This window comes from Hyla sarda, chromosome 2 (assembly GCF_029499605.1).
Source record: "Hyla sarda isolate aHylSar1 chromosome 2, aHylSar1.hap1, whole genome shotgun sequence".
Classification (NCBI taxonomy): Eukaryota; Metazoa; Chordata; class Amphibia; order Anura; family Hylidae; genus Hyla; species Hyla sarda.
Window position 1 is genome coordinate 170,255,163 of NC_079190.1, and position 19,179 is coordinate 170,274,341.

Genomic DNA, 19,179 nt, shown 5'->3' on the forward strand with positions numbered 1-19,179 from the left:
GTTCTTTTCTTTGTAGGCCTCCTTCCGTTTTCGGTAAACAGTAGAATGATGTCCTTTACCAAAAAGCTCTATCTTGGTCTCATCTGTCCACAAGATGTTTTCCCAGAAGGATTTTGGCTTACTCAAGTTCATTTTGGCAAAATGTAGTCTTGCTTTTTTATGTCTCTGTGTCAGCAGTGGGGTCCTCCTGGGTCTCCTGCGATAGCGTTTCATTTAATTTAAATGTCGACAGATAGTTTTTGCTGACACTGATGCTCTCTGAACTTGCAGGGCAGCTTGAATATATTTGGAACTTGTTTGGGGCTGCTTATCCACCATCCGGACTATCCTGCGTTTACACCTTTCATCAATTTTTCTCTTCCGTCCATGGCCAGGGAGATTAGCTACAGTGCCCTGAGTTGCAAACTTCTTGATAATGTTGCACACTGTGGACAAATGCAAATCTAGATCTCTGGAGATGGACATGTAACCTTGAGATTGTTGATATTTTTCCACAATTTTGGTTCTCAAGTCCTCAGACAGTTCTCTTCTCCTCTTACTGTTGTCCATTAAGACACACAATGCAAAGACTAAGTGAACTTCTGTCCTTTTTATCTGCTTTCAGGTGAGATTTTTATATTGCCCACACCTGTTACTTCCCCCAGGTGAGTTTAAAGGCGCATCACATGCTTGAAACATTCTTATTTTTCCACAATTTTAAAAAGGGTGGCAATAATTTGTCCTGCCCATTTTTGCAGTTTGATGTGACATTATGTCCAATTTATGTATATATATGTGTCCAATATATGTCCAATATATGTGTGTGTGTATTTATTACAGTATTATGTTTTAGTGTAGCATTTTCCTTTGCAAATTAATTTTCTTGTATTCACATATACAAACTGCTTTCTTAAACATTTTGATAAAACTATATGCATGAAAGAGCAATGAAATGAAATATGTACACTATAAATTGCTTACAAGACAGATACAGTCCTATCTTTAAGAAATTTGTAATTCGATTAGGTCTATTTAACAAAAAAGTAAGTCAAATAAAGAATGAATAATATTCTAGATTATGATGCTTTTGTCTTTATAAATCCATGTAGAGTATAATAAGACAGTGACCTGTTCATCCGCATACAACAGCTCCAAACAGCTGTGGCCTGTAACATCTAGATAAGACAAGTTATACATTTGCACTATGTCAAGATTAAATTATTGACCCATATAACTATAGAGAAGGGTAATTGTAAATACAAATATTAATCCCAACAAAAATGCGATTGAAGGGTAAAATAACACACACCGCAATAAAACAAACACAAATTAGAGCAGAAGATTATTTACAAAATTCCCATAAGCACGAAATACAAAAATCTAGGACACTATCTATCTTGTAAAGTATTTTCAGACTGAATCATACAAAGCCTATCATAAATTGATTTTTGGAGTTTGCATAAGCCCTTTGGTGAACTTGCCAGTTTAATCACCATGTATAACCTTATCAGAGATGTGTAATATAATTCCCACATGATTCAGGTGTTACATCTTTGTTGGCAAGTAAAGTATGTTCCATTTTTCATGGAAAATTATTCATTTGAGCTTATAAAGGCATTTATCTTATGAAACCCAATATTTATACAATAACAAGTGACTCTAAGGTACACAAGTAATATGAATGATTCTGAATTAACCTTTGCTATATGTAGAAGCTCCATATAAAGAGGTCTGTTACAGAAACATTTTTTTTTTTTACTGTTTCTGGTTCACATCCTTTGGGAAACAAGCTAAACTTTAGCTTGTCCTTATTTATTTACTGAAAGAACAACAACTACGGGATCTGCTTCTAAGTAATAAATATGCATTGAGCTCCTCCTACATAAAATAAACTTAAAGGAGAACTCCGTAGGGAGGCTTTTCCTTTTGTAACTAGGGCCACTATGTGAGATATAAAAATATAAACATTTACTTTTTTCTAGCGCTCCCGCAGTGCCTCCTGTGTCCTGCTTTGGTCCCCTGGAGTGATTGTCTTCCTGAGCCACAGTGTTACTATTGTCTACAGTAGCACCCAGGCCCAATGTGTTATACTGCAGCTTAGGGAATTGTTGGCCACAGCCATGTCACGCCTTGGCCAGCGATTCGTTGAGCTGTAGTATGATAAATTGGGCTTGTTGCTTCTGTAGACGATAGTCACGCTGCAGCTCAGATAGAAGATTGGTGCAGGGGACTGGAGCAGGACACCAGAGGCACCTGGGACAGCTTGAGGTTAGTAGATTTATTAGTAGCTTTTTTTTTTATATCTCACACACAAAGACCATAGTTAGAAGAAGAAAAACTCCCAACTGAGTTCTGCTTAAAAGGCTATAGACACATTTCTTGAAAAAACTTTTTTTATTCTTGCTTTGTACTTATTTATGGAGCAAAAAAACATTCACGTCATAGTCTTTATTAAAAATATTGCCTACTTTTGCTTCTGCAACATGTAAAGTATTCTACATGAGCTTTATATTTTCTCTGTACACAGCCTATATGGTTCTCCCTCACAGACTGCTTTCATCTGCTCTATTCTCGCTTTGTCCAGCCTATGTGAGCTGTCCTAAAGGGTTTATCTGCCCCCTGTTCTACAATCTGAGCTGCTCTGAAACCACTCTCTGCTGTTCTTTCTTACACTAGGAGAGCATAAAGTCTATGATAACCTGATTGACTCACCTTTGTTTGAGTAGCAGCTAATTGGTAGACATTTTATAAAAAGACTATTTGGAAAATTGCTTCATTTTCAATTTGCAATCAGATTAACAAAAAAAAAAAAAACTGCCCAATGGTGTTCATGGCCTTTAACCCCTTAAGGACTCAGCCCATTTGGACCTTAAGGACTCAGACAATTTTATTTTTATGTTTTTGTTTTTTCTTTCTCCCCTTCAAAAAATCATAACTCTTTTATATTTTCATCCACAGACTAGTATGAGGGCTTTTTTTTTTGTGCGACCAGTTGTCCGTTGTAAAGCCATCACTCAGTTTACCATAAAATGTTTGGCGCAACCAAACAAATACTATTTGTGTGGGGAAATTAAAAAGAAAACCGCAATTTTGCAAATTTTGGAAGGTTTTGTTTTCACGCCGTACAATTTATGGTAAAACAGACATGTGTTTTTTATTCTCTGGGTCAATACGATTAAAATCATACCCATGATTATACATTTCTATTACTGTTGCGCTTAAAAAAACCCGCAAACTTTTTAACCAAATTAGTATGTTTAACCCCTTAAGGACTGAGCCCTTTTTCACCTTAAGGACTCGGCCATTTTTTGCAAATCTGACCACTGTCACTTTAAACATTATTAACTCTGGAATGCTTTTAGTTATCATTCTGATTCCGAGATAGTTTTTTCGTGACATATTCTACTTTAACTTATTGGTAAAATTTTTTGGTAACTTGCATCCTTTCTTGGTGAAAAATCCCAAAATTTGATGAAAAATTTGAAAATTTAGCATTTTTCTAACTTTGAAGCTCTCTGCTTGTAAGGAAAATGGATATTCCCAAAATTTTTTTTTATTATTCACATATACAATATGTCTACTTTATGTTTGCATCATAAAATTGATGAGTTTTTACTTTTGGAAGACACCAGAGGGCTTTAAAGTTCCGCAGCAATTTTCCAATTTTTCACAAAATTTTGAAACTCGCTTTTTTTCAGGGACCAGTTCAGGTTTGAAGTGGATTTGAAGGGTCTTCATATTAGAAATACCCCATAAATGACCCCATTATAAAAACTGCACCCCCCAAAGTATTCAAAATGACATTCAGTCAGCGTTTTAACCCTTTAGGGGTTTCACAGGAATAGCAGCAAAGTGAAGGAGAAAATTCACAATCTTCATTTTTTACACTCGCATGTTCTTGTAGACCCAATTTTTGAATTTTTGCAAGGGGTAAAAAGGAGAAAATTTTTACTTGTATTTGAAACCCAATTTCTCTTGAGTAAGCACATACCTCATATGTCTATGTAAATTGTTCGGTGGGCGCAGTAGAGGGCTCAGGAGGGAAGGAGCGTCAAATGGTTTTTGGGGGGCATGTCACCTTTAGGAAGCCCCTATGGTGCCAGAACAGCAAAAAAAAAAACATTTGGCATACCATTTTGGAAACTAGCCCCCTCGAGGAACGTAACAAGGGGTAATGTGAACCTTAATACCCCACAGGTGATTCACGACTTTTGCATATGTAAAAAAATATATATATATATTTTTACCTAAAATGCTTGGTTTCCCAAAAGTTTTACATTTTTAAAAAGGGTAATAGCAGAAAATACCCCCCCAAAATTTGAAGCCCAATTTCTCCCGATTCAGAAAACACCCCATATGGGGGTGAAAAGTGCTCTGCTGGCGGACTACAAGTCTCAAAGAGAAGGAGTCACATTTGGCTTTTTTGAAGGAAATTTTGCTCTGGGGGCATGCCGCATTTAGGAAGCCCCTATGGTGCCAGGACAGCAAAAAAAAAACACATGGCATACCATTTTGGAAACTAGACCCCTCGGGGAATGTAACAAGGGGTTAAATGAACCTTAATACCCTACAGGTGTTTCACGACTTTTGCATATGTAAAAAAAAAATAAAAAAATTTACCTAAAATGCTTGGTTTCCCAAAAAAATTACATTTATACAAAGGATTAAAGCAGAAAATACCCCCCCAAAATTTTAAGCCCAATTTCTCCCGATTCAGAAAACACCCCATATGGGGGTAAAAAGTGCTCTGCTGGCGCACTACAGGTCTCAGAAGAGAAGGAGTCACATTTGGCTTTTTGAAAGCAAATTTTGCTCTGGCGGCATGCCGCATTTAGGAAGCCCCTATGGTGCCAGGACAGCAAAAAAAAAACACATGGCATACCATTTTGGAAACTAGAGCCCTCGGGGAATGTAACAAGGGGTTAAGTGAACCTTAATACCCCACAGTCGTTTCACGACTATTGCAAATGTAAAAAAAAAAAAAAAAAATGCTTCTTTTCCCAAAAATTTTACATTTTTAAAAAGGGTAAAAGCAGAAAATACCCCCCAAAATTTGTAACACAATTTCTCCCGAGTATGGCGATACCCCATATGTGACCCTTAATTGTTGCCTTGAAATACGACAGGGCTCCAAAGTGAGAGCGCCATGCGTATTTGAGGCCTAAATTAGGGATTGCATAGGGGTGGACATAGGGGAATTCTACGCCAGTGATTTCCAAACAGGGGGCCTCCAGCTGTTGTAAACGGCTGTCCGACAATACTGGGAGTTGTCGTTTTGGAAACCGTAGCGTACCAGACGTTTTTCATTTTTAATGGGGGAGGGGAGGGGTATGTGTATATGTAGTGTTTTTTACTTTTTATTTTATTTTTTGGTAGTGTAGTGTAGTGTTTTTAGGGTACAGTCGCACGGGCGGGGGTTCACAGTAGTTTCTCGCTGGCAGTTTGAGCTGTTGCAGAAAATTTGCTGCAGCTCAAACTTGCAGCCCGATACTTACTGTAAACCTCCGCCCATGTGAGTGTACCCTGTACATTCACATTGGGGGGGACATCCAGCTGTTGCAAAACTACAACTCCCAGCATGCGCTGACAGACTGTACAAGCTGAGAGTTTTAGTTTTGCAACAGCTGTAGGCACACTGGTTATGTATCACTGAGTTTGTGACCTTACTCAGTGTTTCAAAACCAGTGTGCCTCCAGCTGTTGCAAAACTACAACTCCCAGCATGTACGGTGCATGGTGTAAGGTGACTGCTGGGAGTTGTAGTTTGCAACAGCTGGAGGCACACCGGTCGTGAAACACTGAGTTAGGTAAAAAAAAAAAAAATGGGTTTCACAACCAGTGTGCCTTCAGCTGTTGCAAAACTACAACTCTCAGCAGTCACCGACAGCCAGCGGGCATGCTGGGAGTTGTATTTATGCAACCAGCAGATGCACCACTACAACTCCCAGCATGCACTTTAGCTGTTTGTGCAAGCTGGGAGTTGTAGTTATACAACAGCTGAAGGTACACTTTTCCATAGAAAAAATGTGCCTCCAGCTGTTGCAAAACCATAAGTCCCAGCATGCCCATAAGGGAATGCTGGGAGTTGTGGTGGTCTGCCTCCTGCTGTTGCATAACTACAGCTCCCAGCATGCCCTTTTTGCATGCTGGGAGCTGTTGCTAAGCAACAGCAGGAGGCTGTAACTCACCTCCTGCTGCTGCTCCATCGCAGGACTGTCCCTCGCCACCGCCGTCGCTCCTGGGGCCCCGATCCCAACATGGACGCCGGGGATCGGGGTCCCCAGCACCCGGGGTCGTCTTCCCGCACCCGCTCACGTCCTCCGGAAGAGGGGCAGAGCGGGTGCGAGAGTGACACCCGCAGCAGGCGCCCTTATTGGTCGGCCGGTAATCCGGCCGACGAATCAGGGCGATCGTGAGGTGGCACCAGTGCCACCTCACCCCTGCAGGCTCTGGCTGTTCGGGGTCGTCAGAGACGGCCCCGATCTGCCAGTAATTCCGGGTCACCGGGTTACTGGAGACCCGATTGACCCGGAATCGCCACAGATCGCTGGACTGAATTGCATAATGACCCCCCTGGGCGATTTGCCGGGATGCCTGCTTAATGATTTCAGCAGGCATCCGGCTCCGGTCCCCAACGGGCTAGCGGTGGGGACCGGAATTCCCACGGGCGTATGGATACGCCCTGCGTCCTTAAGGACTCGGAATGCAGGGGGTATCCATATGCCCTGCGTCCTTAAGAGGTTAAAATCCCTCTATTTTGAAGACCTATAACTTTTTCATTTTTCCGTATAAGTAGTGGTATGAGGGCTCATTTTTTGCGCTGTGATCTGTACTTTTTATTAATACCATATTTGCTTATACAAAACTTTAATTACATTTTTTATTAATTTTTTTGGAATAAAATGTTATAAAAAAGCAGCTATTTTTGACTTTTTTTTTTTACGTCCACGCCATTCACTGTACGGGATCATTTACATTTTATTTTAATTGTTCGGATATTTACACACGTGGCGATACCAAATATGTATGTAAAATATTTTTTTTACACTTTTTGGGCGTAAAATAGTGAAAATGGGACAATTTACGTTTTTATTGGGGAGGGGGGTTTTAACATTTATTTTACTTAATTTTTTTACTTTTTTTACTTTTATTTTTACACTTTAATATTCCCCATAGGGGACTATTTAAAGCAATCACTCAATTGCTAATCCTGTTCAGTGCTATGTATAGGACACAGCACTGATCAGGGTTATCGGTCATCTTCTGCTCTGGTCTGCTGGAAGGCAGATCAGAGCAGAAGACTCCCAGAAGGCAGCAGAGCCAGGTGAGGGGACCTCCGTCTGCCGTGCAGGATGATCGGATCGCCGCGGCCGCTTTGCGGGCGATCCGATCATCCTGTTAAGTGACCGCGATGCTGCAGATGCCTTGATCGGTATTGATCACGGCATCTGAGGGGTTAATGGCGGACATCCGCGGGATCGCGGGTGTCCGCCATTACCGGCGGGTCCCTGGCTGCGATCCACAGCCGGGACCTGCCGCGCATGATGCCGGCTTCGCTCCGATGCCCGCGGTTATGCTCAGGACATAAATGTATGTCCTGGTGCGTTAAGTACCATGTCACCAGGATGTACATTTATGTCCTGCGTCATTAAGGGGTTAAATCAAAAAGTTTAACAAGAGAAATTGATCTCTGTAATGTAAGTACACAAGAATACAGTAAATTAAGCCTAATGCAGTTTGGTTGTCTTGATGAGACAAGACCCTAAATATAAATTTGGAAAGTTTTAACACCTATTCACTTTTTCACAATTTGTTATCTTGTACACTTTCTCATCATGTTGTGGACTTCTCCAAATTCCCCATCATTTTGCGCTTACTTATAATCACAAAGTGAAAACAGAACATAATAAATCTTTGCTCATTTATCATGAAGGAAAACTAAAATACTGATTTGATCCAAACATTCAGACCTCTTACTCAATACTTAGTTTTAAGCACCTTTGGCACCAATTACATTCTCCAGTCTTCTTAGGTGTGATGCCTCAAAATGTGCACACTTGGATTTGGGAATTTCTGCCATTCCTCTCTGCAAAACCTGTAAATGTCTGTCTAGCTGTAAGGGGTAAATGGTTGGACAGCCATTTCAGGTTTCTCCTGAGATTTTCGATTAGTTTTAAGTCAGGGCAACTTAAATGGGCACTGTCAAATACACAAACTTTTTATATGTTATACATCTTTGCAAAATATAAACTTCTAATATACTCCTCATCAGAAAATTTTATAACATTTTTATAGAAATTGTGGCTTAAAAATATGACCACTAGGTCCCTGACTAAGGGCTTGAATTATGCCCGAAACGTGTCGGCGTGCATGGTTTTACCTGTGGATTCCCCATGTTTTAAGAGATTTCATTAAAGCCTGAATTTTAACAGTTTTCCTTGCTGAGAAGCCGGACCTACCATTGTTTATTCCTAGGTGTACCTGGGACACCAACAAGTCCAGAGAGGAAGCGTCATGATGACACGTGGACCCTGGACACGGCTCTGCTCAGCTCACTCTGGCCTGTCACTCTGCCTGCAGGAGCACACAGTGGCCGGGAGCGAGCAAACAGTCCAGATAAAGTCAGGAGGCAGTAGTTTTTATCACAATGGAGCTCCACTTAGAAATGGCCGACATCAGCTGTTTTTCCCCAGTGCCTTTCTTTCAGATTACTGATGCTGTAAGTGAGCTCACGGGGGGGGGAAACAGCTGATGTCGGCTGTTGCTGAGCTCCCAGGATCCCCGGCAGTGGCGCATGCCGCACATGTCAGCCAGCCCCGCCACCCCTCGGCAGCTCATGTCTCAACCGACACCCTCATCGCAGGTGGCACTCCCATCTCTCCCCGCTGCCGCTCTCCTCTCAAGCTGTATGCCATAACCTCTATGCTCACCTCTCTGTCATCGCCTCACATCTCCCTTAGCATTAGCAAAACTTAAACTCCCAGCATGTCCTCACTGTCAGGGCATGCTGGGAGTTTTTAGTTTTGTTAATGTTAGGGGAGATGTGAGCAGTAGATGCTGACAGCATAGTAAGGGAGGAGGCTGAGGCATGCACAGTGAGGCCACGCCCCCTCCCTTTGAGAGGAATTTAACCTAAGTGAGCTACATACAGTCATGGTCGTAAATGTTGGCTCCCCTGAAATTTTTCTAGAAAATTAAGTATTTCTCACAGAAAAGGATTGCTGTAACACATGTTTTGCTATACACATGTTTATTCCCTTTGTGTGTATTGGAACTTAACCAAAAAAGGGAGGAAAAAAAGCAAATTGGACATAATGTCACACCAAACTCCAAAAATGGTCTGGACAAATTATTGCCCCCTTTTGAAAATTGTGGAAAAATAAGAATGTTTCAAGCATGTGATGCACCTTTAAACTCACCTGGGGCAAGTAACAGGTGTGGGCACTATATAAATTGCAAACTCCAAACTCCAAAAATGGGCTGGACAAATTATTGACACCTTTAACTTAATATTTGGTTGCACACCCTTTGGAAAAAAATTACTGAAATCAGTCGCTTCCTATGACCATCAATAAGCTTCTTACACCTCTCAGCCGCAATGTTGGACCACTCTTCCTTTGCAAACTGCTCCAGGTCTCTCTTATTGGAAGGGCACCTTTTCCCAACAACAATTTTAAGATCTCTCCACAGGTGTTCAATGGGATTTAAATCTGGACTCATTGTTGGCTACTTCAGAACTCTCAAGCACGTTGTTGCCATCCATTTCTGGGTGCTTTTTGAGGTCCTTGTCCTGCTGGAAGACCCAAGATCTCAGACACAAACCCAGCTTTCTGACACTGGGCTGTACAGTGCGACCCAAAATCCGTTGGTAATCCTCTGATTTCATGATGCCTTGCACATATTTAAGGCACCCAGTGCCAGAGGCAGCAAAACAACCCCGAAACATCATTGAACCTCCACCATATTTCACTTTAGGTACTGTGTTCTTTTCTTTGTAGGCCTCATTCCGTTTTCGGTAAACAGTAGAATGATGTGCTTTACCAAAAAGCTCTATCTTGGTCTCATCTGTCCACAAGACGTTTTCCCAGAAGGATTTTGCATACTCAAGTTCATTTTGGCAAAATGTAGTCTTGCTTTTTTATGTCTTTGTGTCAGCAGTGGGGTTCTCCTGGGTCTCCTGCCATAGCATTTCATTTCATTTAAATGTCAACGGATAGTTCACCCTGACACTGATGCTCCCTAAGCCTGCAGGAAAGCTTGAATATCTTTGGAACTTGTTTGGGGCTGCTTATTCACCCTCCGGACTATCCTGCGTTGACGCTTTTCATAAATTTTTCTCTTCCATCCACATCCAGGGAGATTAGCTACAGTGCCATGGGTTACAAACTTCTTGATAATGTTGAGCACTGTGGAAAAAGGTAAATCTCGATCTCTGGAGATGGACTTGTAACCTTGAGAATGTTGATATTTTTCCACAATTTTGGTTCTCAAGTCCTCAGACAGTCCTCTTCGCCTCTTTCTGTTTGTCCATGCTTAGTGTGGCACACACAGACAAACAATGCAAGTAATAAGTGAACGTCTCTCCTTTTTACCTGCTTTCAGGTGTGATTTTTATATTGCCCACACCTGTTACTTGCCCCAGGTGAGTTTAAAGGAGCATCACATGCTTGAAACAATCTTAGTTTTCCACAATTTTGAAAGGGTGCCAATCATTTTGGAGTTTGGTGTGACTGACAATATGTCCAATTTGCTTTTTTTCCTCCCTTTTTTCATTTAGTTCCAATACACACAAAGGGAATAAACACATGTATAGCAAAACATGTGTTACTGCAATCCTTTTCTGTGAGAAATACTTAATTTTCTAGAAAAATTTCAGAGGTGCCAACATTCATGGCCATGACTGTAAAAGGTGTATGTTTAAAAGAAATAAAGGTGCAAGGGACAAAAAAAAAAAAAAAAAAAAAAAAAAACATACATGATCAGGATTAGGTACTGACCAACATATTATTATTATTATTATTATTATTATTATTATTATTTTTTTTTTAGATCTTATGGGTACGCTTTAAGGACATTCACAGAGTTGTCCCTAAGCCACTCTTTTGTCCTCTTTGCTTTGTGCTTAGGGTCATTGTCTTGTATGAACCTTTATCCCAGTCTGAGATCTAGATCACTCTAGATCAGGTTTTAATTAATAATATCTCTGTGCTTGCTCTATTCAGCTTTCCCTCAACCCTGGCCAGTCTATCTGTCCAATCTGCTAAAAATACCCCCACAGTTTGATGTTACCAACATCATGCTTTTCTTTAGGGATGGTATTGGGCAATTGATGTGAAGTGTCTGGTTTACTTCAAATATTACCCTTAGAATTGAGGCCAAAGACATCAATCAGACAAAAAAATCATGTTTCTTACGGTGCTTAGAGTACTTTAGGTGCATTGCTGCAAACTCTAGGAGGGCTTTATGCGTCTTTTACTGAAAAAAAGCCTCTATCTAGCCACTCAAATTACAGATTTGTACTGTAGCGATGTATTGCAGTGATGGTTGACATTTTGGAAGTGACCATTGATTCTCTGTGATCTCTTTTAGCAAGGCCCTTGTTCCCCCGATTGCTTAGTTCGGTGTGGGGGGGGGGGGGGGGGGGGCAGCCCTAGAAGGAGTCTTGATACTTTCAAACTTTTTTCATATAAGAATCATGAAGGCCACTATGCTCTTGGAAACTTTTTTTGCAGCAGAAATGTTTTACCCTTTTCCAGATTGGGACTTCGCACATTCCGAGTTCTGTAGAAAGTTATTTCAATTCTCATGGCTTTGTTTTTGATCTGATATACATTGTCAGCAGTGTGACCTTATATATACAGGGCTGTATCTTTCCATATCTTGTCCAATCAACTGAATTTGGCACAGGTGACTCTGATCAAGGTATAGAAACATCTCAGAGATAGTGAAGAGAAATGGGAGGCCACCAGAGCTAAATTTCAAGTATCATTGCAAAGTGTCTGAATACTTATGTCCATGCAACATTTTTGGCTTTTATTAAAAATCACAAGGTCACAACATTTAAAAATGTGAATAAGTAAAAGGGTCGGAAGACTTTCCGAATGCATTGTATAATTGTATGGGTCAGACAATACAATCAAGAAGGCAACTAATCTGTATTAGCATACAACCCAATTTCATTTATCATTATCTTTAGCTAAAATAAATATAAAATAAATATGTGGAGCTATATGGGCCATTTATCACAAAGTCCTGATATCAAAATTACTGGGGCTTTCTCTTATTGCTTTTAAAATCTGAAATGGGTAAGACAGTTAAAGTTTGTTTGTGGCAACTGAAAGAGGCAAAGGGAGGTCACATCAAAGACCAATTTAAAGTGGCTCTCCTACACAATGATTTAGGACCTAAGATGTAGGATAAGTTACAAAATCATTGATCATGGATAAGAGATCACTAAGATTCACAATGAAGCCAAGAAGCATGCCCTTTGCAAATAAGACTTAAAATGCATTGTGGAAGGCCCCATGACCAATGTTTTATGAACTACGTTGTATAAGCTACTACAAGAGTGGTGGTAGATTATTTCCACCTAAACAAAAGGATCCTTCTCTTCCTCAGCATCTGTCTTTAGGGGGAGCGTCAGATTTTATAAAAATAAGATGGTTGGTAGTCCAAACAAAAAAAGGAGGGTTCAGTGGAAATTGATCTAATGTGTATGGTTGGTTTAGGCTTTTTTACATCATGTTAAGGCATTACACTCATCAACAGTCTTTATATAAATCTACAATTACATAGGTCTGTCATTGACCTTCATTGTAAAGAAAAAAAAACTGTGCAATATGGTATATTTTAGTTTTTTAGTGGAATCAGTATTAGATTAGTGGGTTTCTCACTTTTGATACTCCTGTTGATTTGAAGGGGCTTCAGCATTCATGCAGACACAGAAGCATCTTCAATGTTCACCAGCACTAATCTTTTCCATTGTTGTACTTTTAGTAGCAATGGTGCAAAGAACTGCAATGTTGACCCATTCACATAAACAGGACAATGCTGCCAGTCTTTGCATGGTCACATCTAAAAGAATAGTGATGGAAAGTAAAAGTGCAGGTAAACATTAAAGGTGTACTCCACTGCCCCAGCGTTCGGAATATTTGGTGCGGGCTGCGGGGGTCGTGATGTTATAGCCACACCCCTCATGATGTCATGCCACCTCTCCTCAATGCCATTCTATGGGAGGGGGCATGGCAGCCACCAAACCCCCTCCCATAGACTTGCATTGAGGGGACATGTGTGACATCACAAGGGGCATGGCCCTGACGTCACGACCCTTGCAGCTCGCACCCAGCGTTCGGAACAAAATGTTCAGAATGTTGGGGCAGTGGAGTACCCCTTTAAAGAGCCTGTGGTGCGTATATGAGTGCCACAGCCTCTACAAACAGCTGATCGGCAGGGTGCTTAGAGTCAGACCCCCACAAATCTTATATTGATGACCTATCTAGAGGATATCTTTTTTTGGTCTGGCCTTGTGATGCTGGGAGAGCCCGAGGTGTCAGTGCATTGTGAGGTGCACAAAGAAGATGCTGGGCAGCCCGCCTGATCAAATAGTATGGGTGTCACTTATAGGTTGTAAGCCAGCATGGTGCACTCCACATTATGTTGTTTTGTTACTGGCACCCTGTGTACGCCTTATCTGTGTGCAACTATAATACTAAGCAGTTACACCCCTCATGAATAGAAAGTGTGTAAGTGGTTGTTCATCAGTATTTTGCACCTGTGCGACCTCCACTTATATAGTATTGTGGCTGATCTACATCACCATGGGAATATGTGCTTAAAGGGGTAATCCGGCGCTTAGACATCTTATCCCTATCCAGAGGATAGGGGATAAGATGCCTGATCGCGGGGGTCCCACCGCTGGGGACCCCCGTGATCTTACATGCCGCACCCCATTGAAATCAGTCCCTAGAGCATGTTCGCTCAGGGTCTGATTACTATCAATCACAGGGACGGAGCGTTGTGACTTCACGGCTCCGCCCCCGTGTGACGTCCCTCAATGCAAGCCTATGGGAGGGGGCGTGATCTTAAATTTGGCTTCTGATCACAATACTGAACTCTACACTTCTAGTGTCCAGTGGAGGAACTAAACAACAGAGAGAAAATTGTGAAGACTAAACCACTTTTTAATGTTATGTGACAAATCCGCAGTATATTTTAGATAGTTAGGAGGTCTGTTGTATCAAGTCAGCCATATCATTAGTAAAATGTAAGTGTATCCGTGTATCCTGCAATATGTATTGCTATATTTAAATAGTGGTAGTGAAATTGGGCCAACCATTCCAGTAGCAGGAATGACTGATTTATTAGTAAAATATGTGTGTGTATATATATATATATATATATATATATATATATATATATATATATCAATGTTTTCAAGATCAGAATTTATTATCCTTCTGAATAGTTAACATACTGGCTGATATATAGAGAAGTCACATTTAATTATCAGTTTGATTGACAGCCCTTAACTGAGACTGAAAAATATTTAGATAAATGAATGTAAAAAAAATATCAGGTTTACTCACATCCCTTTCTTCATATCTTCGGCCTTCCTTTGGCTTATCTGTAGAAGCAAATAAAAATTGCTTCAGTGAACCCTAACTACTCCTAGAATATGCTTTAAAGGATTTCATTTGTAACATTAAAACTGTCCATAAAACCAATTACAAAAACTGTTCATAAAAATAAAATAGAAAAATGAAAAAAAAAATTATAATTTTCAGGCTGTGTACCGGAACACAAGTAGCATTCAGTCTTTTTATGTATTTTTCCCATGAAAGTGCACCTGCAATAGTTTTTTTCATGTTACCTAAATAAATTCAACATTACACATTGATTCATTTCTTAATGTATATTTAAATTTAAAACAATAGGTACACTTTAAATGGTAAATAAGGTTTTGATTTTCTTGTAACTTATTTTTTTCGGGAAGCTTACCCTTTGGTAAATGTTATCCAAAATAACTTTAAAATTTGGGTTGGAAAAAAATTACGTACATGAACAAAATTTGGAATGCAATGATATGGAACACAAACATGAATACATAAATAGTACCTATAACTGCACACAATTATATGACATATTCACTTAAATGGCCAATGTCAGATAAAAAAAAAAACGTTTTATATGCTGTACATCTTGGCAAAACATTAACCTTTTTAATATAGAAATAATGGCTTATAAAAATAAAGACCACCAGGGGTCCCCATACCATCCAGAATATAATCATGTCCGAAGGCAGCATCATCTTTGTCCCAACTAAAGCACAGGCATGGACAAAGTCAAGTAAGTGAGTGTCGGACTAGTACTCCTCTGTGCTCACTCCTGTCCTATCAGACTGCAGCATGAAAACAGAGAGGAGGGGGTTACAGAGCAGCCTGCAGTGATTGGATGTAGAGACCAGGCACAGCACACTTTGGGAGGTGAGTCATGCAGAGTGAGGACATCCCCCTTTTAGAGCACATGCTGAAAGAAATATAGGTACTAGACACATAAAATTATATGTACATGATTAGAAATAGGTACTGAGTAACATAAAACTTTTTTCGTGTGTGATATGTGTTAAGGATAGAAAACTATCCTTATTTCTATTACATTGTATTATTATATCCATTGACCTCAGTATAAAAATGAAATAACAAAAGGTTATTCTACCAAATGGATTTTGGCAGATCAGTATAAAATTGATGCCAAAATCAGCATTTTAATTTCTATTTAAAACAAGTGATGTGAAAAGGATCTTTGAATAATAATAAAGTTGTCTATATTTTTATGTTGAAGCATGTATACAAAAACATGCAGCTAAATAATATTGTAAATTAATTTTGGATTCGAACCATGCAAGATGCTGGATAAATCATAACGCTAAACACTGGTATAAAAATGAGTGTAGAAATTGTATTAAAAAAAAACTGTTATGTTAAATGGGTATTTCAAGTTTATAGTCATTTCTAAAATTGCTATGTAGTGGTATATAAAGATTCTTTTTACAGTCCGTAGATCCCCCCTGTTCCCCGTTTATGTGTGTGGTGCTGTGGTGCTAGGTATTATGGATGGGCTTATTGTGGCCGAGGATGTAAATAACTTACATTCATGGAGCACACGCTCCTATCACTTCCCTCTAACATAATAAGGTTTCCTAAGATTTTGCTGTCTACATCAGAAGGAAGCGATGGGAGCACATACTGCATAGATGCAAGTTATTCACACCCCAGCCCTGATAACTCCACCCATACCTCCAGTGCACCATAATTATTCCAGCCCATCTGACGGAGGGGGGGCGCTGAGTGAATAAAAAAATTGTAAAAAGGCTTATGATCAGCTTCCCTAACAAATCTATACATACCAGTACATAGCGATTTTAGAAATGAGTGCCTGAACAAGGACCTGACAGCTCAACCAATCACTGGCTGAGATGAGGTGAGACAACGTTGTGGCTGGTGATTGGCTGAGAGAAAAGGTCCTGCACTGGGTGCTCATTGCAAGAACAGAATGAAGTGAGAAGATCAGTGGACTGAACGGAGGTGTACGAGAGCTGCGGGGAACCAGGGCTAGGCAAATATGTACATTTTCTATTTCATCCCTGCTCAAGCAGCATATTTTTATTTTCTTTTTCTTTTTTAAGATGCTGGATGACCCCCTTTAAATATTTTGAAATAGAGCCGTTAGTTGTACATAGATGATCTGATACTTATTCCTTATCCTATGGCTAGGCAGTAAGTGTTTTAACTTGGAATACCCTTTTTAATGGAGATATCCAGGATAAAAAAAATGTATCCCCTATCCTAAAGATAGGGGATAACTTTCAGATTGTGGGGGGTCCAACTGCCGGGACCCCCCACGATCTACCATACGGGGCCCCGGCTCTCCAGTCAGAGAGCGCGTGTCGACCACCGCACAAAACGGCAGCCGACACCCCCCCTCAATTCAACACTTTGACAGAGCCAGAGATTGCCAAAGACAGTGCTCCGGCTCTGCCATAGAGTTGTATTGAGGGGACCTGTCAGCTGCCGCTTCGTGCGGTGGTTGACACGCCCCCTTAACACGGGCTGCCGGGGCCCCATATGGGAGATTGCGGGGGGCCCAGAGGTCAGACCCACAGCAATCTAAAACATATCCCCTATCCTTAGGCAATAAGTTTTTCAATCCTGGATATCTCCTTTAATGTATAAGTATTTTAGTATGTGGTATATGGCAGTACATTGCCCAGAGGATTATGCTGCCTCTACAGGCACAAAGAATTATCCTCATCATGTAAAAGAAAATGTGATTAATCGAACCATGAACATTCTGACTGTTATTAGCTGCAATGCACTGTGTTCTGACACTTATCTGTCGTAGCCAACATTACAGAGGTTGTCCCAGTTCACTCCTTTTGACTTTCTACACTTCTCAGGTCTGTATGCAGCGGCTGGAGGTGGTCAGAAAAGCTAAAAGCAACTTTAATAGGAGTTCCACAAATGGCGTAGGTGTCTATGACCTTGCCATTTATTCACCAGTTGTTTATACCTGGACCACTTGTGTTAGATGCTAACCTCTACATACAGGGAACTATTTACAATGCCTACCATTTTGGAGCTGACCAGGTTATTACAATTGTCATCACAATTGGGCCCTTCCTGCTTCCAACACATTCAAGAGCTGACTATTCAATTTATGTCTATTATATCATATTCCCCTTTGTCGTCTATTTCTGTTTATACTACCAAATGTACACTAGCACAACATTTGGAACAAAGAGAGTGTGAGACTGTACGTTGCTGTTTGTTACCCTAAGTAACAGCCATCAATTGTGCAAGTTCTCTCCACTTAAAAAGATGAGAGAGGCCTGTATTTTCATCATAGGTATACCTCAACTATGAGAGACAGAATGGGGGGAAAGAATACAGGAAATCACATTGTAGGATTTCTATTGAATTCATTGGTAAATTCCTCAGTAAAATAAGTATTTGGTAACCTACAAACAAGCAAGATTTCTGTCTCTCACAGACCTCTAACTTCTTCTTTAAGAGTCTTAAAAGTTAAGAGGGGGACCTAGTGAATAACCTGCAAAGAGTAAACCAAACTAACAAAGGCTACCATCAGGAACACACTATGCTGCCAGGGACTCAAATCATGTAGTGCCAGATGTGTCCCCCTGCTTAAGTCAGTACATGTCCGGGCCCATCTGAAGTTTGCTAGAGAACATTTGGATGAACCAGAAGAGGATTGGGAGAATGTCATAAGGTCAGATGAAACCAAAGTAGAACTTTTTAGTAAAAACTCAACTTGTGTTTGGAGGAGAAAGAATGCTGAGTTGTATTCAAAGAACACTATACCTACAGTAAAGCATGGGGTTAAAAACAGGGACCAGGACAACTGATTCATGTAAAGGAAAGAATGAATGGGGCCATGTTTCCTGGGATTTTGAGTGAAATCCTCCTTCCATCAGCAAGGGCATTAAAAATGAAACGTGGCTGGGTCTTTCAGCATGGTCCTGGAGTGGCCTAGCCAGTCTCCAGATCTCAACCCATAGAAAACCTTTGGAGGGAGTTTAAAGTCCGTGTTGCCCAGTGACAGCCCCAAAATATCAATCTTCTAAAGGAGATCTGCATGGAGGAATGGGCCAAAATACCAGCAACAGTGTGTGGAAACCTTGTGAAGACTTACAGAAAACGTTTGACTTCTGTCATTGCCAACAAAGGGTATATAACAAAGTATTGAGATGAACTTTTGTTATTGGCCAAATACTTATTTTCCACCATAATTTGCAAATAAATTATTAAAAAATCAGACAATGTGATTTTATGGATAATTGAGGTATACCTATGATGAAAATGACAGGCCTCTCTCATCTTCTTAAGTGGGAGAACTTGCACAATTGGTAGCTGACTAAATACTTTTCCCCACTGTAAGCTGCATAGAAGCTGTAGAAGCTGTTTTTCATTTCAGATTTCCTCTCCCCTTGTAGATTGTACGCCCTATGTATCAGTACTCCGTTTTAAATTTATTGCACTTGTGTTTGTCTTATGATATGTTTTAAACCCCCTTATCATATGTAATGCGCCCTTAAACAAAAAAGAAAAATAAGGAGAATTGGGACTTTAAAATAACATTTTGTTGTAAAGGTTGACATATCCATGGAATATTATACATTAAAGAA

The 19,179-nt window shown here is 40.3% G+C and overlaps 1 protein-coding gene across 2 annotated transcripts in view; it reads right to left on the reverse strand.

The window, feature by feature from the left end:
- NALF1 (NALCN channel auxiliary factor 1) overlaps positions 1 to 19,179 on the reverse strand; it is a 603,144-nt gene that overhangs the window by 123,582 nt on the left and 460,383 nt on the right. Inside the window, exon 2 of one of the 2 annotated variants that reach the window (XM_056555727.1) lies at positions 14,564 to 14,601. The exons of the other annotated variant lie outside the window; for it this stretch is intronic. Within the exon in view, the coding sequence (XP_056411702.1) occupies positions 14,564 to 14,601 (38 nt within the window). The remainder of the gene's footprint in view (positions 1 to 14,563; positions 14,602 to 19,179) is intronic. 2 annotated transcript variants of the gene reach the window in all.